The 24,524-nt window shown below is 33.9% G+C and overlaps 1 protein-coding gene across 7 annotated transcripts in view; it reads left to right on the top strand.

Annotated features, from left to right (window-relative positions):
* Positions 1-23,861, top strand: part of PAPOLA (poly(A) polymerase alpha) — a 60,100-nt gene extending 36,239 nt beyond the window's left edge. For 4 of the 7 annotated variants that reach the window (XM_079128957.1, XM_079128955.1, XM_079128961.1 and 1 more), the window contains 10 exons: positions 473-526; positions 1,053-1,172; positions 2,642-2,751; positions 6,583-6,704; positions 11,565-11,707; positions 14,421-14,521; positions 14,756-14,976; positions 19,251-19,313; positions 21,241-21,315; positions 23,441-23,861. In XM_079128957.1, the coding sequence (XP_078985083.1) occupies positions 473-526; positions 1,053-1,172; positions 2,642-2,751; positions 6,583-6,704; positions 11,565-11,707; positions 14,421-14,521; positions 14,756-14,976; positions 19,251-19,313; positions 21,241-21,315; positions 23,441-23,536 (1,105 nt within the window). In that variant the 3' untranslated portion in view covers positions 23,537-23,861. The remainder of the gene's footprint in view (positions 1-472; positions 527-1,052; positions 1,173-2,641; positions 2,752-6,582; positions 6,705-11,564; positions 11,708-14,420; positions 14,522-14,755; positions 14,977-19,250; positions 19,314-21,240; positions 21,316-23,440) is intronic. The other 3 variants (XM_079128956.1, XM_079128959.1, XM_079128958.1) reach the window with 3 other exon arrangements.
* Positions 23,862-24,524: the final 663 nt, after the last annotated feature.

Here is a 24,524-nt window from a genome sequence, read left to right as displayed (position 1 = left end):
TTTACTCTTAACTAAAAAGCCTGATATATTTGTTATTTTGAAGTTACTATTGTATTGTGTGTATTTGGTGATTGTTTTTATGGTGAAAGCCTTGCTGCTGTTTCTATTAAAACATTTCCTTCTAGTAGTGTATTTCAGTGAGCAGCTCTTTTATAGATTGAGCACTCCACTGGAATTATTGAGCAAAACTATCATTTAATGTTTATTTAGCTTCCTTGAATTCAGCTGCTCTTTTTACAGTTATTCATAAAATCACTGATTTTTTTCAGAAAAATTAAGCTCATTTGTACTTAGAAACGTGTGAAGTTAGTTTCTATGATTTTATGTGCTTATTGAAATTGCAGCCCCCTTTGGTAAATTGATGTTGATCTATAAATATAATGAAACTTACTACATTTACTACATTATTGTTTTAATGTCCAGCACAAAGTATGTAAATAAAATAAAAAGCATGTTGTCTTTATCTTCAAAGGCATTATATTGTACTTCTAGCAAGTGCACCAACGGAAAAACAGCGCCTAGAATGGTGAGTAGTGAGATTAGACTTCACAGAAAAATTAAGCTTCCAAATGAATCAGATAGTCCCAGAACACAGTAGGAGTTGGGAAAGCCTTAAAAACATCAAGTTTGGTTTGACTTGTTCACATATGGAGCTTTACTACTTCTGGTGGACGTGCAAGAATTAGGGAATCCATATGCAAATTATTTTTATTTTATAAAGATTCACATATAATTTTTTAACTGTAGATTTAAAGGTTTTTATCTTTTAAGCTTTCTCGTTTTTCTTTAAATATTTGTTGGAATCTTTTGAACCTTCTTGATGTGGATGAAATGGGACTTATTTCTCTTTCATCCCCAGTTCAGCATTTTTGGGCAGAGCCTAAGGCTTTTGCTTTGTGTGTAGGGGGATAATTCATTCAGTTGAATTGCCTTGGTATGTGCTTTAAATCGTGTGATCTTCATATTCCTGTTTTACATAAGCATTTAATTTGTGCATTTGATATTTTAAAGTCAACCAAAATTTTCATTAATACTAAGTGACATTTGTTCAGGGTGGGCTTGGTGGAATCAAAAATTCGAATCTTGGTTGGAAGTTTGGAGAAGAATGAATTTATTACACTGGCTCATGTGAATCCCCAGTCATTTCCAGCACCCAAAGAAAATCCTGACAAGTAAGCACTCTTTATAAAAGTATTCCATCCCTGCTTTACCTTTATTCATAGAAGCTTGACCTTGCAAATATCTGATTTGTGGTGGATTCTGGACCATTGGAAGGCATATAAATATAAGCAGGCTCACTTTTTCATTTAAGGTTCTTAAATAGGTCGGTTGTTGGTTTGATTCTTGCTGTTATGAGATTATATCTGTATTTTGTACATTTGGAGGATTATGGGAGTATTAATAACAAGCTTTCAAAAAAATGAGCTTTAAGAAGAAAGTCTTTAGATTACGTAGAGGGAAATGAGAGGGAGGAGGGGGCGGGGGTATGAAAGATGGTGTAATGAGACAGACATCATTTCCTTGTGTACAAGTATGATTACACGAGTGGTATGAATCTACATTGTGTACAACCATAGAAACAAAAAATTGTACCCCATTTTTGTACAGTGAATCAAAATGCAGTCTGTAAAAATAAAAAAAAAAAGAAGAAGAAAGATTCTTGGGAGGCTGGAGGAAAGCCAAACTTAGCAGTTTACAAGGCCTTAAGCACCGTAGTAAGACTGTCTCAAAATAAGAAATAAAAAAGACTAGGGATGTGGTTCCGTGGTTGAGTGCCCCTGGATTCAATTCCCAGTACCAAAAAGAAGGAGAAAAAGGAAGACAAAAGATTGAAAAGTATGGGTGAAAGGATGAGGTAAGATTGTGGTAATGTAGGATAATTATTCCGATGAATTGAACAGATTATTTTTCTTTTTGAAATCATGTAAAGAAATTATTTGAACATTTTACAAGTTTTTGGTTACTGCAGTCTTATTTAAAGATTGCAAGTTTCAGCAGATAAATCATTCGTTCATTGTTCAAAAGAAGCTGAACCAACAACTTTCTCACTAATTATGCTGTAGTCAAATTTGCTTATGGCCTTTTATGTTGAATTATAAAGTTTAAGAAATACGTATTTCAGGTTAAATTTTCATATTCAGAAAATCCTTTTTTTGTTGCAAACTTTTCTAAAAAGCAGTATTCTTTCCTCCTCATTAATTAGAACATAGTATTTCTTTGAGACCAGTGCCTTTGGTCATCATCATTAAGAACATCATATAGGTCAGGCAAGGTGGTACGTGCTTGTTATCCCAGCTACTCCAGAGTCTGAGGCAGGAGGAATGCAAATTAGAGGTGAGCATGAGAAACTTAGCAAGACTCTGTTAGAAAATTAAAAATTAAAAAGCTCAGTGGTTGAGTGCCCCTTAGTTTTTTCATTCATACATACATACTCTGATAAGAGTATATTTGTCCTTGAAGTCTGATTGTTTGCGTAGTTATAAGAACAGAGAAGATAGGTATGGGATAGGACTCTGAGGTTATACTCAGTTTGCTTGTACATTTGTGTTATAAATTTTCCTTGTGTTCTCCAGGGTGTCAACCCAGTGATAGCTATATTTTCATGAATACTGATAAACAGTGGTAATGTTCTTTTTTGCAGGGAAGAATTTCGCACGATGTGGGTGATTGGGTTAGTGTTTAAAAAAACAGAAAACTCTGAAAATCTCAGTGTTGATCTTACCTATGACATTCAGTCTTTCACAGATACAGGTATGTCTATTTGGATAATCAAGCATTCAGGTTGCTTGCATTTTAAATTTATTGATGTACATGGCAATTAGTGATATTTGTAATAACTTGAAATTGAGAAAATTGAACAATGATCATTTAATGATCTTAATGGTTTTGGATAACATTCATTAATGTCTGATATATAACTAATTTTTCTTGTGATAGACTTTTGAGTTAAATGAAGCCATTTAATTTGATTTCTCCATAATTCCTTATGGAATTAGAAACAACCTGGATATTAGTTTTGTCTACAAAACTGACTCTATGTCTGACTACTTTAATCATCTCGAACCTTAGAGATTGATGCAGCCGAACTTCTTAGTAATTTTAAGACATTTCTTCTCATGTGTTAAATGTAAATTTAAGTATTAATTCATAGGCAGGGAGTAGAGTTGATTATGTGTACATTTCAGATTGATTTGTATCCCAAAATAAAAGATGGTTTTTTTTTTTTTTAACTCAAGACCAAATGATGGATGTGCGGCTATTATGTAGATGTATAACTTTTTACAGGAATGGTGAGTGTGCACAGGGACAACTATACATCTTCCCTAAGGACTATTTCTGTTCTCTTTCAAGTATCCTTCCACCTCTGTTTTAAATTAGTAAGTGGCATTTTCACTTCTCCACTGTGAGTTTTCCCTTGTGAACATTTAGGTTTAACATTAAAAATTTTTTGCCTACTTACCAAAGGAAAGATATCGGTGGCAGGTGGCTAAAACATCATTATCATACACTTATTGTAACATAAGAGGGAAATAAAAGAACATAGTATAGAAATCCCTTCATTTGTGGTTTCAGTTTTATCACTCAAGGTCAGTTGTGGTTCATAAATATGAAATGGGAAATTCCAGAAATGAACAGTTCACAAGTTTCAGAGTACATGTTGCTGAGAAGCATGACATTTTGTGCCCTCCTACTTTTTTTCTTCTGGAGAGGCAAATCATCCCTTTGTCTAGCATAGCGACTTTGTATACACTAGCCATCTGTTAGTCAATTTAGTAGCCACCTAAGTTATCAGACAATTGCCATATCGAAATGCTTATACTCAAGTAACCTTTACATGGTAGCCTGATGCTACATCACAGTGCCTGATTCATTTATGTTTGACATCTCACCATAGGCATTATTTAATCTTATTCCTCATAAGAAAAAAAGGCAAGTACAGTAAATTAAGATACTCTGATAGACCATAGTCACATAACTTTTATTACAGTATGTTGTAATTGTTCTTTTTGTTAGCCTCTAATTGGGTCTAATTTATAAATTAAACTTCATCTTAAGTATGTGTGTATGGGAAAAAAACAGACTATATGTTGGGTTCAGTACTGTGTGGTTTTAGGCATCCACTGGGGGTTTTGTAACACACCTGCCTGTGGATAAAGGTTGACTGTTGTGTCACGCATTTCATTGTGAAAATGCTCAGATACAGTGATGCTAGAAGACATTTAAGAGAAGTCAAATGGTTGTACTTTATATAAAATCAATGGCAGTGCTGTTTGGGAATTCTGACTGACAGGTGTTGTCTGTAGTTATTCTGATGTTCAGTGTTGACATTTGTAACATGATAGAAGTGAATGATAATCTATGTTTTTTGATTTTGTATTTTTTTGTGCTGGGGTTGAACCCAGGGCCTTGTGCATGCTAGTCATGCACTCTTCCACTGAGCTATCCTCGTAGCCCAGTGACCTAATTTTTGGTGTACATGGTGGTTGTGCTCTAAGTAATTAACACATTAAAATACCTTTTTTTTTTTTTTTTTTTTTTTTTTTAAAGTAAAACTGAATTGTTTTTGGTTTAAATAATTGGTTAGTAGTTTTTCATCTTTAGGAATGGCGATGGACCATGGTATAGTTCTCTGGTGGAAGTCTCCACATGGAATGATATAACTTAATCATGTGACAATGAAAACATCCATCTGTACACAGTGTTGAGGCATTTTCTGTAGGGCATTATTCTTCCTCCTGCCACAGATATGTTTTTTTTTTTTTTCTGAAGGAAAAGTTTTGATGCCAACCTAATATGTTTGTGAAAAACCAAGTCATGGACAGATGCTTGAATTAGAGAGTTTATTTTGTACTTTGCATCCAAATTGAGCTGTTTATTAAAGCTCTCAATGAATCATCTAGATACTCAAGGATCTTGGGCATTTGTGGAAGGAAATACTTAGTTCTGTTATCTTGAAAATTTTCAATGTAGTACATTGTTTTTTTAAAAATAAAGCAAATTAACATGTTCACAACAGATTTTAATCCTCAATTCCTCCTAGCTTCTTTTTAAGAAAGCTTGGAGACATTCGATGCCTATTTTTCCTCTACTAAGTTTTTTGCTTCTGCTTTGAATATATTGAGAATCCTGCTACTACTTTTTCTACTACTGCTAGTTCAAGCTGATGATTTCTCTATTGGATTACTGTCTTTGCCTCAGCTTTTTTGTTCTGCCTTGCCCAGCTTACTATTTTCATTTAGCATCCAAATGGTATTTTTAAGACAAAATCATGTACTGCCTGTTAAAAATATGTAATGGCCACCCATGTCATGCACAATGAAAGTCTTCAGTCCTAAATTGAGGTTTGCAAGTGTGTCTTGTGTGATCTTCTCATTATTCCTATCTTTTCTGATCTCATCTCTTAGTATAAGTTCACAATTCTTTGTCCATATGTCTGGGCCCATAAATGTAATAAAATTAGTGAGTAAAATACCCAGCAGCCTGAAGCAACATTTTGCAGGGAACTATTTCTATTCACAGTAGCAAAAGTAAAGGCCAAGTGGATATAGTTTAAGATCAGGGTTTGATGCTAGATGAGTTTTGATGTCAGTCTTGGGAAAGAAAGCCTTATGTGTGGGGAGTTTTGGGGCCTTTGTATTTGCAGATGAGGGATTATGGAGTTCTCCTTTTTCCTCTTTCTCCTGTTGGCCTTTTTTGTTGTTCCTCAAATATTCTAAGTATACTCTTCTGCTCAGGACGTCTGGGTCTTGATGTTTGCTTTCTCTGAAATGCCATTCTACTAGGTACTCTTCCGTCAGTGTTAACTAGGTTTCCAGGCGGAGTGTCCTATCCTGTTCCCTGTTTAGTTTTTCTGAATAGTATTCACCACCATCTGGCACAAAATGTATTTTACTTATTTCCTATTTATTCTCTAAATCTATAGGATGTTGACTCTGTGATGCTCTTTTGGTCTCCTTTCTTCACTGCTATATCTTCAGTGTGTACACCATTGTGAGTGAGGTCTCAATATAGGTGCTTAATCAGTATTTGTCTTGTGACTTAGTAAATATTTTGGTTTTTTTGTGGCCCTGGGACCTCAATAATTTGGTTTTATTTCTTTGTAGCATTTTTTTCATATCTGTGACCTGTTCTTTGAATTATTTTTATAATTAAAAACATGTCAGTACTTAAAATTTTATCTTGCAGATTCTTATAAAGTACCTTTAGGTATAGTTTAATAAGTTTTGTTTATTTTGTTACCTGTGTTACATTCTGAGGGTAAAAGTTTTAATTATACTGGTAGCAAAAGGTTATGAGTTTAAGAAACCCCTTACTTTCAATTCTGGTGTTTCTTAAAAGAGTTACTATGCTGGAAGATATAATATACTTAGTGCTTTTATTCATTATTTGCACCTAACAGTAAAAAGTTTGCCTGGACAATGAATTTTATCAGATTATGGACAGGTCTTGATCTGATAATTTTATAGCTATGCAGTATTGGTGGAAAAAGGATTCCTACTTAGAATACTTTCTCCTCAGCGAGTTTAAACCTGACTTTTAAAAAAATGTTTCTGTTTCTTGTAACAATTTCTAATTGTGTAGTTTATAGGCAAGCAATAAACAGCAAGATGTTTGAGGTGGATATGAAAATTGCTGCAATGCATGTAAAAAGAAAGCAACTCCATCAACTACTACCTAATCATGTGCTTCAGAAAAAGAAAAAGGTAAATTTAGAAAGTACTTACAACAGCATTACTAACATAATGTTTTGTGCATCCAGCCTGCCAGTATTTCAGAATTTAGGTTTAGTTAATAGATCATATTTGAAATAGTTGACAGCATTTAAAAAGTCTGTTATGTAGAGTAACTCCATTCATGTGAAATCTCACTCAAATCAGTTTTCTTGGACACACTTGCCTCAGACTTCAGAGAGATTAGTGGTGGTGCTTCAAATTCTTATTTTGTGTACACCTAGATTCTCTTCTTTTATAAAGTCTTTTATTCTTATCCATTTGAAGTCCTCCATTAGTGTCTCAATTCCTTTTCTTTTAAAGTAAACCATGTTAAATTAGTCAAGTTATGAGGATCAAGAAACTTTTTTTTAACAATAAAAACAGCTTTTGTTTTGGTACATTTGGGACAATAAAAATACATGTGTATTACTTTAAAATTATCATATAGATCATATAGAAGCCACCAAAGGTCAAATTTTGCAGTATATATGGAGTTAATTCTTTTTGATTTACTTAGAGCCATTTTTTCCTTCTTCTTTGGATTCATAGCAGGCGTTTTAGAATTTTAGATAACAAGCACGATGACAATTTTATTTTTTCTTTAAGTGGTTCCAAAAATAGATGGCTTGATAGGCACAGTGGTGCAGCCTATAATCCCAGCAGTTCAGGAGGCTGAGGCAGGAAGGAGGATCAAGAGGTCAAAGCCAGCCTCAGCAACTTTTCAAGGCTCTAAACAATTTAGTGAGACTTTGTCTTTAAATAAAAAGTATAAAAACGGGCTGGGGATGTGGCATAGTGGTTAAGTGCTCTTGGGTTCAATGCCTAGTACCAAAAAAACCAAAAAAGATGGCTTATTCCTGTAGTGGAATCACTTATAAAACATAGCAATGACAATAAATGATCTTGAGTTGCACATGTTAAGAAAAAAGTTGCAGATGAATATATACCATATAATATGGTGATGCAAGTTTGTTTGCAAGTTGAAGAATTTGTAAAGCAACATATTTAGGAGATAACATAAAACAAAAGTATATTTTAGAGAATGATGACCAATATTCAGGGTAATAGTTGTTTATCTGGGGTTTGGAGGAGAACAATGAAATTAATACACAAAAGGCTTCAACTTTAAAATATTTTGTTTCTTAAAACAGACTAAGCTGAGGCATGGTGGCTTTTGCCTGTAATTCCAACTTGGAGGGCAGAGACAGGAGGATCAAAAGTTTAAGGCTCTGTCTCAAAAAAATAGAAGGACTGGGTACTTGGCTCTGTGGTTCATTGCTCTTGGTTTCAATCCCCAGTACAGAAAAAAGAAAACCATTAAAACAAAAAACCCAGAGCACATTATGATAAGAAGCATTCATTGGATTTAAGCCCAAGGAGTGTGGAGTAGACTCCCTGGTTCAGATTCAGGCTGTGTTGCTTCCCATCTGTGACACTTCAGCAAGTTATATAATATGCACCTGTTCTTGATTTCTCTCATTACTAAAATCAGGATAATACTTTTACCTGTCTCATTGGGTATTTTATGAGGATTAAATCATTCAATTTGTGTAAAGAGTGGCTTAAACTAGTGCCTGACACATAGTAAGTACTCATATTGACTTGTTATTATCATCACCATCATCATTTACAATCTAGCGATAGGCACATAGATTTTTGGGGGGAAAGTAAGAAGTATAAAATTTTGAATTAAAATATGATTTTACCTTTTCTTTATTTTCTTCTCTGTGATAGGGATCAACCCAGGGTCCCCTGTGTACCACACATGCACACTGTGACTGAACTATACTCCCAGTCTTTGATGTTACTTTGGAAAACTGCTTTTCTCTCCCCAGCATTACAAACATTCTTGTGTTAACCTATTTGTCCCAAGAATTACCTAATTTGGAAAGTGACAAAATATGCTATTTGTTTTAGAATATACATACATATACGTGCTAACATAATTTACTGCTAAACAATTTTATTTTTATATTGTCAGGATAAATATTTGTCTTCTAATTGTTCTTTGACATTGTATTTTTTTTTTTCTTTTATAGTGCTGGGGATCAAACCCAGGGCCTCATGTGCTCTACCCAGCTTTGCTATTATATAATTAATGAATTAAATTGTACTTAAATGTAAATTTACTGTGTTTGAAAATATACACTTTGTTTTCAGAAGTGAATATAGCCATTTGTTTTATTGTTTATTTATAATAGGGGTAATTAGATTGTCCAGAATCCTAGATTTGTACTATTTTTAAACTTACTGTTAAATGATAACAGTATTGATATTTGGAATAACTAGTATATAGTTTAAGTGAATTTTACATTTTATTTTTATTGTGTTTGTTAGGTAGTATTTCTCTAGATAGACCTGTTTAACATAAAGAAAATTATTAATCATCAGGAAATTATTTTATTTACAAATGAACTACAATTTATCTTGTACTAACTGCTCTTAACAATTTTATTTCCAAAGATACTATTCATTACACATGTTATCCTGTGTAATGTGTATTTTTCAAAGTTTGTTTTTTGTTTTTGGATGAAATTTACCATTTTATGATCTGCCTTGTTTTGAGCTTACTATATTATGACCATCCATCCAGGTTACTTTTTAGTGCCTCCTTAACATTTCTTTGTATGACTATAATTTGATTAAATCCATTCTGTCTTTAAATTTATTTAGATCTTTTACTAATTTCCTTTATTAAAGTAGCACTTTCTTGTTTTATAAGTACCTGGGAGTTTAAATTCATTAATGTTTGCATTGGAGTTTTACGAATGGCTTCCTTTTATTAACCTCTGTTTAAAAAACACTGTACCAGCCTCTTTCTGTATTTACTCTTCCAGCAACCTTAGGTATTGTCTCTTGTAGAAGAAACAGTGGTTAAGAAACTTGGCCAAAGTCATGATGTATAAAATGTGAATTGAATCTAGGTCTGACTGAAATGTATATGAGTATTTATTTCTGTAGTATGCTCTTTGTCTTATTTATCTTTTATTAGAAAATTTTGATGGAATATGAGTATTTGGTTTTGAGGTATTCTGCTACCAAACTTGATGTAGACACAGAAGCAATGCAAAGTAACTTAATACAGTTTTCTGTCATCCCAGAAAATATTAAAATATTCACATTCACAGATGATCCCCAGTGGTTTACCACACACATGTATGGTCACCTAGCCAGGCAGGTAACTACATAGAATTGAATATAATTTATTTACTGAACAGATCCTTCTCATGTCTGGTGAAGAGTAAGGTTGGGAATGTCTTTGAATAGAAATATACTCATTTAGGATATTGGATACTTTTGTTTTACAATTGATGTCATAAATAAATGACATTACTCTCTTCTCCCTATTACAAGATCTCATGTTCCCCATTTGATCCATTTTTATGTACGTGGTTTCTTAGAGATAAAGATTAGAATGTCTTGTCATTTGGGGAACTGGGGAGGAGAGCACAGATACACACAAACATATATTTGGTTTGCGTCTTTATCAACTGTGTAAATTATTTCCATTAAAATGTTTCTTTTGGGGCAGGGTGTATAGCTCACTGGTAGAGCACTTGGCTGATGTGCAGGAAGCATTGAGTTTGATCCCAGCACTTCAAAAGCAAGAAATTTTTTTCTGTAGATAAGTGAACACTCAGATTTAATATATCTGAAGGGGGAATAAATGAAACTGAATGAATCAGCATAAGGTAGCACTTTGTTAGCAACACTTCAAACTTTTCTACTAAGAAATCAACTTTAATCCCATAAAACCATTCTTAGTTTTGGTTTTTCCTACATTATTTCTTTGGAGTACTTTCTTTTCTTTTTTTTCAAGAAGCAGAAACAACATTGGGGTTCTATATGTGGATATTGGGTTTAATTTTCAGAAAGTTTTGCTTTTATTTTTCTCAGGACAGTTTACATACATAAGTAAATATCCCATATCAAAATTTAAAATGCATTTAGAGCAGTTGAACTTTTGTTTTTGAGAGAGGTTCATTTTTTTAAAAAATAGTAATGAATGGCAGTGAATTGTACTGGATTTTTATTGTTGTTTGGAATTGCATACTTTTTATATTCATTATGGAATAATTAGAATCAATACATAGTGCCATGTGAGGTTAGTTATGGCTATAGTCCCAGTTACTGAGGAGGCTGAAGCAGGAGGATCTTTTGATTCCAGGAGTTCAAGGCCAACCTGAGCAGCATAGTGAAACCCTATCTTAAAAAACCAAAAAAACAGTACCTCTAGCCAGCCTGGTGGTGTTTTCCTGTAATTCTGGCCATCCTGGAGGCTGAGGCAGGATGATTGATAGATCAGGGCTAGCCTGGGCAGCTTAGTGAGACCCTGTCTCAAAATAGAACAGAAGGGCTGTGGGTATAGCTCAGTGGCTCAGCTCTTGCCTGTCATGCCAGAGATCCTGGATTCACTCTCCAGTACTGCAAAACAAAAAAAGAAAAAGAAATAAGAAAAATCTGTTCAAATCCCACTAGCCAGATAGCCATTGCTAATACCATGTTTATTAAAACATTGTTTTCCTCTTATGTGTGTGTAGTGTGTATTTATCGTTCCTGATCAGAATTTATGTGTTTTCATAAAAGGTTTTTAAGTTGCATTAGGTCTTAGTGTACATGCTTAATGTAGCATTCCTTTCTCCTTTTTCCTCACACGGAGCTATCCTTAAGTCAAGGAATACATAAGTCCCACGTCTTTGCCTTTTATATTCAGCATGGCATTTATGATTTTTATAGACTTAGCTGCTTTATGCTTTTTAGTAGAAATCCATATGTTGGTTAAGAGTTTTCATGTTTCAAAGATCTGGGTGAAATAAAGATAAATTTAATTAAATATTTTGTTGATTGCAGCATTCAACAGAAGGAGTCAAATTAACAGCTCTGAATGACAGCAGCCTTGACTTGTCTATGGACAGTGATAACAGCATGTCTGTGCCTTCACCTACTAGTGCTATGAAGACCAGTCCATTGAACAGTTCTGGCAGCTCTCAGGGGTAAGGAAATGAGGGAAGCAGAAGTGGAACATGAGCTGTTTGAGGAACATATTAAAATATATTCTATTGTTGATATTAGAGTAATCTGTTAATGTTGCCCTAATTTTTTAAAAATAGCAGTTGAACTCCTAGTTGTGGGAACAGTTAATTTTATTATTATTATTTTTTTGACCTAACACATATACTTGTATTTCATTTTTGGGACTGGTGTGTCTTTGATTTATGGATGAATATTGGCACCTTCATCCTTCCAGATTTATGTATTTAGACAGCTGCTGATAGAGCAAGCTATGTGGTATGCTGAAGAGAAGAGACCAAAGGGACGCTGCTGCCTTTCTGTCCTAGAGCTGCTTGGAATAGGAGAGCTTACCTGCGAATCCCTTTGTGGACTTCTAAAGAGGGCAAAGGTCTGCCTAGAGTGGTTTCAGATAGAAAAAACTTAAGGACTACTTCTTTAAAAACAGTTTAAATATTTTGAAAGAAGTAAATATCTATGGTAGTAAAAATTAGAACACTAGAAAGCCATATTTATATTTAATTTATACATCTTTTGGTGCATTTTTAAAGATTTTTTTTTAATCATACTGAAATGTGAAATAGAAAATGCCTGTGCACAGTGGATGAGTTCATTTTTTTTTTTTTTCATTTTGACTTGCTATACATGTTTTTTAAAGCTAATGTAATCATACATAATCTGAAGACTTCAACCCTGTACATGTCTTCTAAATCTTGGAGTTATAAAAAAAAAATTACATTTTGTAGAGCATTAACTTTCATCCTTTTTTTTTTTTAATTTGGATGAAGGTGAGGGGTGAAGAAACAAATATTTAAAATAAGAATGTGGAGTGCCAAGCATGATGGCTCATTCTTGTAATTCCAGACACTCAGGAGGCTGAGGCAGGAGGATCTCAATTTTAAACCCAGCCTCAGCAACTTAGTGAGGCCATAAGCAACTCAGTGAGACACCCTGTCTCGAATAATGTATAAAAAGGCTGGGGATGTGGTTTGGTGGTTAAGTACCCCTGGGTTCAATCCCTGGTACCAGTTGTCGTCGTCGTCATCATCATCATCATCATCATCATCATCTGGAAAATTTAAAAATCCTTTGTGTAATTTGATTTAGTGCGTGTCAATGCAAAATTTCACAAATCCAGTCTTGCAGTTTAGTTTCTTAAAGTGATACTAAATACCTTCTGAAAGTAAAATTTTATTTTTGGTAGGTGATACTGGGGCTTGAACTTCAGGGCCTTGAACATCCCCAGGCCTGAAAATCAGACTGTTTAGTCAGGGCTTTCTCTTCAATCAGTCCTTTTTCTTCTTTTCTTTAGTCCATTATCCCTGTAAGTGGTTTTTACCTTTCTGTTGACTCCATTTACTTCCATATGCTCATAAGTATCAAAACTCTTTGGTTTCTTCAGTGCTGTGGATCAAACCCCAGGCTTTGTGCACGCTAGGCAAGTGTTATGTTGCTGAAAACATCCCCAGCCCTTTCTTAAAATAGGGTCTTGCTAAGTTGCCTAGGCTGGCCTGAACTAGGGATCCTCCTGCTTTATCCTCCAGAGTAGCTATGGGATTATAGTTGTGTGCCATCACATGCCTCTGTAAGTTGCATAGCTTTAAAAAGTGGACTGCTCTATGGTTCTGTGTAAATCCCAGAAACCCACCCTGTCTTCATGGCTCTGTAGTCCCCCAGCTTCAGGGTGTGAGCTATAGCTGAGGGAGAGTAGGTAACCAGAGCACTTTTTGCTTTTATTTTTCTTTCAGGAGAGAGTAAAAACTTGAGCTTATTTAAATGTCAATATGATAATTACTAGAGACAGAAAAGTGGAGATAGGAGAGTAAAGGAGTGGTAAGTTTCCTTTACTTCTAAGAGGTACTGGGGTCTAGAATGAATGTAGAAGGATGGGTTGGACTTTAATAAATAATGAGATGATGAATATAATCTCATAGGAAAGAAAAGAGGGGTTAATGATAAAAGCAGGTATGTCTCATTTGTACTTGAAATTTTGGATAATTCATTCTTGTTGATGGCTTTGGTTGCAAATTCAAAAATAGGTCGTTGTCAAGACTGGGATGTGAAAGCAGAAGAAATAGTAAGAGAATTTTGAGGGGGAGCAAAGAGGGTTTAAAATAATTTATTTCTAAAATAAAATATTAAAATAACATCTTGTCACTTGAGAGTCTGTTGTTAACCTGGCACAGGATGGGCTTTTAGGGTTTTGTGTACCCTTAGATTTTATGTGCAGAAATTTATTTCTACTTCTTAGACCGTTTGCCTGTTTCTTTTTAATAGCATCTGTTGCACCCCACATTAGTTAACAGATCTCTTAAAACCATTCTGTCCACTGTGGTAGTTACTAACTTTATGTGGCAGTTTTAAATTTAATTAATATTAAATGAAATCAAGTATTCAGTTTTTCACTAACCATATTTCAAGTGTAAATGGCCACATGTTTGTAGTGGCAATGGTGTTAAATAGTACAAATAAAAGAACATTTCTATTGCCCCACAAAAGTCTGTTGGTCAGTGTTGCTTTATAGAATATTTGTGTTTTTAATTGTTAATATTTTATCAATTAAAATCAGCTACTGAAGCATATTATGAGAAGTAAAACAGAAGTCATTTACTTTAGATCTGTACACATTGTTCTGTTTTATACTAATTTTTCTATTTCTTTTAAAATGTTAATTCGTTTTTCGGTTTGTTTGTTTAGCAGAAACAGTCCTGCTCCAGCTGTGACGGCAGCATCTGTGACCAACATACAGGCTACTGAAGTTTCTACACCACAAGTAAATTCCAGTGAAAGCTCAGGGGGTAAGGAGATTGATTTGACACGTTTGAGAATTTTTACCTTATAATTAGTTTTAGTCTTCATTTTGAAAAATGGGCTTGTCGATTAAGTAGTTTGAATTCAGTTTTTAAATGCTGTTTTATTATTTATAGGCAAAGTTATTCATGAAATAAAATTCTGAGAAATGAAAATTTTACTTGAACTTGATGTTGATGTGGTTATTTTGATTTGTATGTATTCATATATTTACTGTTTAGGTACATCGAGTGAAAGCATTCCTCAAACTGCCACACAACCAGCCATTTCTCCACCACCAAAGCCTACGGTCTCCAGAGTTGTTTCCTCAATACGTCTGGTAAACCCACCACCTAGACCTTCAGGAAATGTAACAACAAAAATACCTAACCCTATAGTAGGAGTCAAGAGGACGTCATCACCTCATAAAGAAGAGAGTCCCAAGAAAACCAAAACAGAAGAGGTATATATGTGTCTATCTATCTATACACATACAGACACACCCACACACATAAATCCATACACATGCAAACATGTACACGTTAGCTGTGGCAACACAAGTTTGCCTGTTCTTAAATCCAGTGGAAGAAAATCATTTGTTAGCCCCAAACAAGGACCAAAACTTTAAAAAAATGGTGTGTCTTTAGTGGTTTAGTTCCACACTTTCTCTATACCTTTCCTGTTCTCCTTAGTAACTAACGACCTCTTCTATGTAACCCTGGACTGTCAGTAAAGCCTGTGTGTGTGTGTGTGTGTGTGTGTGTGTGTGTGTGTGTGTGTGTGTCAGCGTGTCAGCAGGGGCTGGGGGAGGCCATGGTTTGGATTGCATTTAGGGCCTCTCTCACAAATGATAGGAAAGCCGTCTATCACTGAGCTATAATCCCTAGTTCATGAAAAAACTTAAGCCTGTATGTAGTCTATAACATGAAATTACATGTTCTTAATTTATTATTCTCTTTTATTTGTACTGATTTTTTTTAATGGCCCCTGAGAGTTTGTATGGAGTTTGGAACCTTGGTCTTGTGCATGCTCTACCATTATTAGGCTACACCACCAGTCCTCAGGTGATTCTTACTTAATAATAGAAAAAAGTTGCATCAGATTAGTTTTGCAACCTTGAATGATTAGTTCCTCCAACCCTTCAGGAAGCTTTCTAATATTAAATTTTTTTTCCCTGAAATAACACAACTGTAGCTGGCTTACCTTATTACATTTTCAAAAGTGCATATTGATTTAGTGAGTCTTTGTCATGCAGGGTCTCTGACCCAGGAAACAGATTCAGGGTTCAGCATGTGAAAGAAGATGCAAAACACAGTTAGGATAGTAGACCTGCTTTATTCAGTAGTGGCCACAGCCATGAGCCAGCTCCCAGCTTCAGCTTCAGCCTCCAGCCAGTTAGTTTTAGCCCCTTTCTAGCCGATTTCCATAGTTCTTTTTTAAGTGCAGGTCAAATACCAGCAGCTTATGTAAAGGGTGGAGGGTCCATGCTCCTGAGTTAATGTTTATAACCTTGATTTTGTCCAGGGAATCACAGTGTTTCTGGCCTTGACTAACTATAACACAGCTGGTTCCCAGACCTGGCTGCACACTTGAAAACAACAGCCTGCTGGAAGTCTCTGAGAAGGAGTCTAACTTTGGCCATTTTTGGGCCTGCCCCAGTAGTGTTTTATTTCTATTTTTATTTTTTACATTGGTGGCTAACCCTAGGACCTTGGTTTTGCTAGGCAAGCCCTTTACGACCGAGCTTCACCCTCAGCCCCATGGTGTGAACCTTAAAAATAGAAGTTGTATTGTTGAACAACTTCATTCTCTCGTGTTACTCTCATGTTGTTTTCATATTTAGTGAGGCATTCACCGTTGCCGTGGAGATGATAGTATGAAACTGTCAATTTCATTGTGATATCTATCTTATCTATCTATCCCCTTTTTTTTAATTGAAAGAATTTGTTTAGAATGGAATAAAGAATCTAGGTTTCTTAGGGGTTCTATTGTGTTTTGATTGGTAATGGTGAAAATATAATTGCTCTTAATCACTTATTTTTGATTATTTTTGGAAATAGTCACTACTAACTAAAAATCAGTAGTAAATTTTGTCACTATTGACAGTGATTTTCATCCTTGGTTGAATTACTTTTTCAGGTCCCCCCACCCCCACCCCCAACCAAATACGCACACACACACATCTGTTTTTTTTGTTTTTTAAGTGGAGATTTTAGGACCTCTTCCAGATAACATTGAATGAGAACCCTTTAGGAATGAGGCCTGGAAATCTTATTAAAGCCTCTCTACTACATGATTGTGTTGTGAAGCAACCCAAGAATGTACTAGTGTGGTGTAAATTACACATTCTGCCTGTTCATGCTGTTTTGAGTTATCAGAGCATTTCAGAATGCAAATTTCTTTATATCCTAGTAAAGGATATGTAAGCATAACTCTAAACTGAACATTTGGTTTCCTTAATGTTATAAATGGCACCCATAGAGCTGTTAGTAAATAAATGTATACTATCACAATGTTTGTAATTTTGTTTGTACTTCTATTGGTAGAATAATGCTCAATGTTTCTTGTATATAGAAGCAGTAGGAATATAAAAATTTTAAATTTAGTGTGGAAAATTAAAAATATATATGAAAGTAAAGAGTCATTTTATGTACCTATGACATAGTTGCAGTTAAAGTGAATGCTTAGCCATTCTTTGTACCCTCAATTCTGTAGACATTTACATTTTCCCTTTGTCCTTGAATTATTTAGAATCTAAAGCCTGACATCATATCATTCAGTAGAATTTTAAAAATCATGCATTTGTAAAAGAATACATAGACAAAATGAATCCCCCTTCCAAAAATTAATAGTTCATTAATATCAAGTTTCTATTTGGTGACTGTTCATATGTCCTTGATTATCTTAAATTTTTTTTTTTTTTTTTAATAGTCTCTGTTAAATACGGAACTAAATAAGATCCCTATGTTAAAATTATTTGATGTTGGGGCTGGGAATGTGGCTCAGTGGTGGAGCGCTTGCCTAGCTTGTGTGAGGCGCTGGGTTTGATCTTCAGCACCACATACAAAACTAAATAAAATTGTTATTTTAAAAAATCCACTTTAAAAAAAAAATCATCATCAAAAAAAAAAATCATCAATGTTTTTTAAGTTACCCTTTAAAATACAGATTCTCCCTTTTCCTCCATGTAATGTTTTTTGATAAATAAATTTTCTTAGGATTTTGCTTATAGTATGTCCATGGAGTTGATTAACAAAAAGTATAGAATTTTAAGGTAAAGAAGTGATCTTAGTTTATTTCATAAGCTTATTGCATTTCCCAGCAGAGGAACTTGAGGCTCATTGGATTTTCCAGAAATAAAGCCAATTTTAGTCAGAGACAGGATTAGATTTGAGACCTAAATCTTACGGTGCCAAAGTTGAAGAAATTTGCTATAGTGTAAATATCCTAATTTTAAAACCTTCCTGAACTGGGTCTTTTGTTCTCTGTTCTTGAGTACTGGTATTAGAAATTTTAGCATATTAGAAGGAAATAACCTAGTCTATTAAAATGGGTACAGATAGGAGGGTTTTAAATATTGTGAGATGGTTTAGTTCTGCTTAGCATATATCCTGAAGTTTTTTCAGTACATAGAAATAGCAGTGTAAAGTAAAATTAGAAGAAAAGTTTGTTCTTTCTGGATTATATGGGTAAATTAAACTGTCTATATTATAAAAAGTTTTTCGTGGGGGGAAATTTCAAACATGTACAAAAGTATGATGAACTTTGCTGTTTGCATCGCCTAGCTTCAGCAGTCAGCTCCCTGCTAGCCCTTTTGGTCTATGCAGCCTCTCACTCTGCTCTCCATTGTTTTGAAGCAAACTCTAGGCATATTATTTCAACCTGAAATATTTCAGTGTGTGTATAAAAATGAAAGACTTACAAAAAACGTAACCACAATACCTTTATCACCAATTTTATTAATTTCATAGTGTCACATATTCTTACAGTGTTCACATTTGTAGAGTTCATGACACAAGTCTGTGTTTTTTAAATTATTTGCAGAATACAAATAAGGTTCTTATTGAAATTAGTTTTTATTGTATTAAATGTCTTTAATCTATAATTTGGCCTATGCTTTCTATGTCTTTTTTAAAAAACTTCTTTAAATTAAATTTTAGTTTTGTTTAGAAAATAAAGCTGAGAAAATAGTTTTAATATAGTTTTTGAGACTCAGGGAGGCCATGTTTAACTTAAACCTCACATTCTTTATGATGTTCATAGTCCTTTCTAGGAAAGGGGGAAGAGGTTGTGATTCTGTGGCTTATAAAGGAAAGTTGATGTGGAATTCTTTTGGATTTCTTAAACATTTCATGTGGTAATACATGTGAGTTTCTTCTAACTGGAAGGACAGTACTCCAACTTCCTAAACTTGTTTGATGGAAATTGTTTTCTTCCCTTAAAAAAATATTTTATAAACTTAGTGGTTTGGGGAATATACTTTAGATGGTGGTTTTCTGCAACAACAGTTTTCCTCATACTTTTAAAAAATTTAGTGTTTACTAAAGCCACATTCAATTAATTAATCTCAAAGCACCCTTTTCAGAGGGAGTCCTCAGTCTATTCTAAGGCTATAATTGATCTTACATGTTTGATTATTTTATAGTTTTGGGAAACTTTAATACATTGAAGCATTGATTGGCAAATAATCTAAATTTTTTCATTTTAGAGAATAAAGCTTTTTTTTTTTAAAAACAGGATGAAACAAGCGAAGATGCTAACTGTCTTGCTTTGAGTGGACATGATAAAACAGAAACAAAGGTATATTAATTTAGCCTTTAGAATGCAAACACAATTAAGAGTACAGAAGATGTGATAGAAATGTCTGTAGAATATTGTACTATATTTTGTGCTAGTTTTTTTCCCCTCAATATTGTTTTTAGTGAAGTATTTGTTCCTTTTTAATGTTAATTAATGCCTAAAGCTGAAGGTGAATATAGTGGTGAGAAATGTCTCATACTTTTAATGGACCTTATAGTTAAGTGGAGAAGATAACAGGTAGATGTAAGTAATTATATTATTAAAGAAAATTAATTGAGGGCTGGGGGCCAAGGGGCAAGAGGAGTAAGGTAGTGACTTTGGACTGTAGAAATAGTAAAAGGCTTCATGGGAGAATTTGAGGTGGTCCTTGAGTGATGTATAGGATTTGGGGCAGTCTTTGATTAGAAGGCCATCTCACTGTTGGTTTGAGAGTGTAGTACAGAGGACTTGTTTTTAACAGAAGATTTTGGCCAGAACCTGGTGTGCATGGGACTTGGATGAGATAGGTGGGGTGGAAAGTTATTTTCCCAAACATTAAAGACTTAAAGTGTTATTTCTTCAGAAATTGAGAAATGCTGAAGGTGGTTAATGTTACTCCCATTTGTTGCAGAAAAATTAGAAAACATCCTCCTTTCCTCAACTAATCCAGATTCCCATGATGAGTATTTTAACAAGTATTCTTTTGGCATCTTTCTAGATTTGCATGTGCCCTCACATACGCATATACCAATGCCTTTTGCTTTCTGAGTTTAATTCACTTTGTAAATCAAGAAAGTATATTCATGTCATTACGTTATTAAAACTTACAAAGTTATCATTAGTGACTGCATGGAAGTCTATTGCCTTATTTTATTTAACCAGTTTCCTGTCATTAGCAATTGTTTCCATTAAAAAAAAATTGAACTTTCTTGCTATATATAGCATTGACTGCAGCTAAATAAATACCTACCACCTATTCCCATTTATTTATGAAAGATTTATTATTATGGTAAATAGCATCCTTGATTTTTAGGTCTCAGTACACATTGCCAGGTTGTGCCCAGAGAAACTGCATATTTTCCATTGTTACTCTTTTTTTTTTTTTTTTTTTTTTTTTTTGCGGTGCTGGGGATTGAACCCTGGGCCTTGTGCTTGTGAGGCAAGCACTGTACCAACTGAGCTATCCCCCAGCCCCCATTGTTACTCTTAACATCCTCTGTACCTTTTGCAGATTCTTGGGAGAAAACTGATATCATTTCATGGTTTTATATTTGCCTACGTTTTAAAATTTTGTTTATTTTCATTTATATGTACACACATATTTTCTTTTGTGCACTGCTTTGAAAAAGTTTGCCCTGTTTGGAATGGTTTGCCCTGTTTTCTGATTTTGATTATACTTAGGTAGAATCAGTGTACTAATTATTTGGGAGAAGAGGAAAGACCATAAGGAGGGAGAAGTCATTTAGTGACATTTTCTACTTTTAAGTAAAGATGTGGAACAATTTTTGTTCTTCTGGATAATTTTATTTAATAATACTGAATCAATTTTTTTTTTTTTTTTTTTTTTTTTTTTTGCATATAGCTAAGAGCTTTCTTTGGGGTTATATGCTGGTACTTATTGATTGTCTGGGCGACATTTCTTAATAGGCCTGTGTCTTTAATTATTGCTTGCTTAAAATTGTCCAGGTTGGAACTATTTGAAAAGTCATGAGATACTTTGACCATGCCTCAGAAGATTTAAGTAGGCAAATAGAAATTTATGAATATCTGAAATGGTGAAATAACCTATAACAAGGCTTAATAAATGATTTTGTAATATAGTCACATTTCTCTCTTGATCCCTCCTGTTTTCCAGTTTGTCTTCTTTATTAGCCACCAAACCCAGTTATGTTCTTTTATTCTTTGTTAAGTCTCTTTTCCCCCCCTCCCTATCCTCTTTGTCTCACAGGAACAACTTGATACAGAGACAAGTACAACTCAATCAGAAACTATTCAGACAGCGGCTTCTCTGTTGGCCTCTCAGGTACTAAGTGTAACAAGCAAGGAGAATTTTGTCAGTGTTCTTAAGATTAGTTGGTATATTGAATTAAAATGAGCATTCGTATTAGACTATTAAAATTCTTTGTGAAAATAATTACTTGCAAGTCTGTGGGTGTGTTTATTATAGTTTAAAGACAGAGCACTGGATTTGATGAAACAGAGCTTTTGTGCTGCCAAGATGTTATAACTAGCTGGGCATAGTGGCATGCACCTCTAGTCCCGCTTCTCAGGAGGCTGAGTGGGGAGAATGTCTTCACATTGAGCCCTCAGGTTGAGACCAGCCTGGGCAATATAGCAAGAGGTAGATCCCATCTCATTTGGGGGAGAAAAAAAAAAGGATACTGTAGCTCTGCTCTTACAAATCACTTAAATCCTCACTACTCATATTCATACGGTTTGTGTAAAAGAGTGAAATTTAAGCCAGAAAAGAACTAAAAATATAGATTTTTTTGCAAGGCTAATAATGATTGTTTATTTTTAAAATGTGTTTCTGTGTTCAGTACTGATTTTCAGTTACTTGGTATTTAATTTGTATTTCTTTAGAATTAATTTTTCAGTTGTACTAGTAATTCTCCTTGTGACAGTATGTTACGTACTGTAGGCATCTGGGATCTTTTTCATTGATTTGCAAACCTTCGTTTTGCCTGCAAAATAACTGTTCTCTTGAATTCTTTTAAATTGAATAAATCCCAGTTAGGTCAAACGCTGACACAAAGTAAATATTTTCTTTAAGTAGATACTAAACTGAATAACTTCTACAAGATAAAAGAACAACTGCTGCCAAGGGATGTTGCTGTTCTGATCCATGATGATGCTTTGCTGCTTTGTGGTTCAGTTGTTTTAATGTGGTCATTTAAAAATGTACTTTTACAGGATGTTAATTTCCATAGTCACTGAAGATGTATACATACTTAGTTTTTTGAATTTTAGTTCCATAATCATCTAATAAAACTTTTGGGAGAGGTAAACAAAAATAACCTGAGAAGGTATGCTTAATATTGATACATAGACTTGTTTAACCTGAACAGCGATTGTGATTGCATGCCTTTTGGTTTGCCACATTACTTTCTATGGAAATATTTTCATAGTTTGTCTAATTGAGTTCACTTCTATAGAATTAGGAGCCATTTTAAAGTATTTTTCAGAGTAGAATTTTGTTTCTAATGAAAGAGTTTGTAAAGCCAATAAAAGAAAAAACACTTAGAAAAAGAATGATGATGTTAACTTTAAAAAAGAAACACATTCTTGTATTTTGTGATAGTAGGGACATACTTATTTCTGGGGAGGTGGTCACATCTAATCAATGAGTCTTTTATTCTTTTGAGGTAAATCTTAAAATATTTACAGATAAAGGATAGGATCTCTGAGATTTGCTTGAGAATAATCCAGGACTGACAGTGGGAGGATGGTAGATTGGCTTTCTCTGACACTAGATGAAGCTGGGTAATGAATACATGGAGCTTTATTATGTAGTGCTCTCTGTTTTTGTATATGTTTAGAATTTTCCATAATAAAATATTTAATAATTTGTTCTCAAATGTTAAAGGCTTGTGACTTAATCTGTTTAAAGTAATAAGTAAAACACTTCCCTAAAATATAGGATAAATTTTTGCTCATTTGTGTGCATTTCGTGTTTTAACTTAGTGTCAGAAAATAGTAAGTTCATGGAGGAATGCTGTCATCTGTGTATAAGGTGAACTTTAAGTGTTCTCCCACATGGGGGTGCTCCAGCACCAGTTAATATTACAGCTGTATGTGCTATAAGTAAATACAGTTTAACATTACCTTATAATTGTATGGTAGGTGATTTTTTAGAAGAATATACTTTTAAGAGCTTCATTTGAAATTTACCTTAGAAGTTGCTTGTGTATTGATACAATTTTTAAAAATATTACTTGAAAATTTCTAGAAGTATAGAACAAATAATGTGATCATAATAGTTGTGTTTATTTGTGTTGCATTTTGATGACATTTCAGAGCATTACATTTTTAATACTTTCTTATGATAAGGTTCCGTCATTTCTTAGGAAGTAAATCAGTGGAAAGTACATCTCATTGCTAAATTGTAGTGCTTTGAACGATGATGTGTTCTTTGCTTTCGTTCTCAGAAAACATCCAGTACAGACCTTTCTGATATCCCTGCTCTCCCTGCAAATCCTATTCCTGTTATCAAGAATTCAATAAAACTGAGATTGAATCGGTAAAAACAACCTCAGGGGTCCATAAACAATATCTGCCAACTCAACCTGTTGTCTTCAAATGCTAAAAAAGGAGAATGGAGGGTACAAGACTAGACATGACTGAAAATGGATTTAGGTTTTTTTGGTGACCTCCCTTACTGGGCTAATCAGCACTTGATCCGAAGTCCAGGTTAGTATGTGAAGCCAGGAGTACTATTATTATTGTGTTAGCAACAGTTGCATTAACTATTTCCAAAAAAAAAAAAAAAAAAAAAAAAAAAAAAAAAAAATTACTGCCTTTAAATAAGAAAAAAAAAAAAAAGAAGAAAACAAAACAAAAAAACAAAAACCTCAAGCTATATTTGTATTCATAATTGACATCTGGATTGGGTTTATGTTTGATGCATTGTTTGGAAAATTTGCAATACAAACTGGCATAAGAACTCCTTATTCTGATGATGCACTTTTATGTATTTTTTATTAGAAAGTAGAACTAATTTTAGATTTTTCAGCTTGATGGATTTTCGTTTTTTTCCTGAAGAATTTCCTTTAACATTAATCTTCAAATTGGATACCATCGTGCAGTGGTGTATTGTTATACTTCAGAGAAAGAACAAGAGTACATCTAGTTCAGTCCCTATGAGGTAGCTGTAACCCTTAACAATGAAATGTCACCTTGAGGGTATACATTTGACTTTGAAAGAATAATTAGGAAATACTTGGTTTTGATGGGGTTATGATTAAGAAATGATATATTGGTTTTATTTATAGAATTGTTTTATAGTGCATACAAATCAGCGATCAGCCAGCAAATGCATTTCTTTGAGCTTACTGAAGCTCCGTATTCTTTTGCCTTCAATCTGTTTTCTTCAAAACAAATTTAAAAAGCTTTTGAACCTCCCCTCTTTTCTTTTTTTCCTTTTGCTTGTATGCACAAAGTAGGGCTTAATTCACAGAAACCAAAATGCCAGTATTTTCTTAAGCCATGATGTGAAACCAGTGACCCTGTGAC

The sequence above is a fragment of the Sciurus vulgaris genome, assembly GCF_902686455.1.
Source record: "Sciurus vulgaris genome assembly, chromosome: 2".
NCBI classification, from domain to species: domain Eukaryota; kingdom Metazoa; phylum Chordata; class Mammalia; order Rodentia; family Sciuridae; genus Sciurus; species Sciurus vulgaris.
This window is presented reverse-complemented; position numbering and strand designations above follow the sequence as displayed.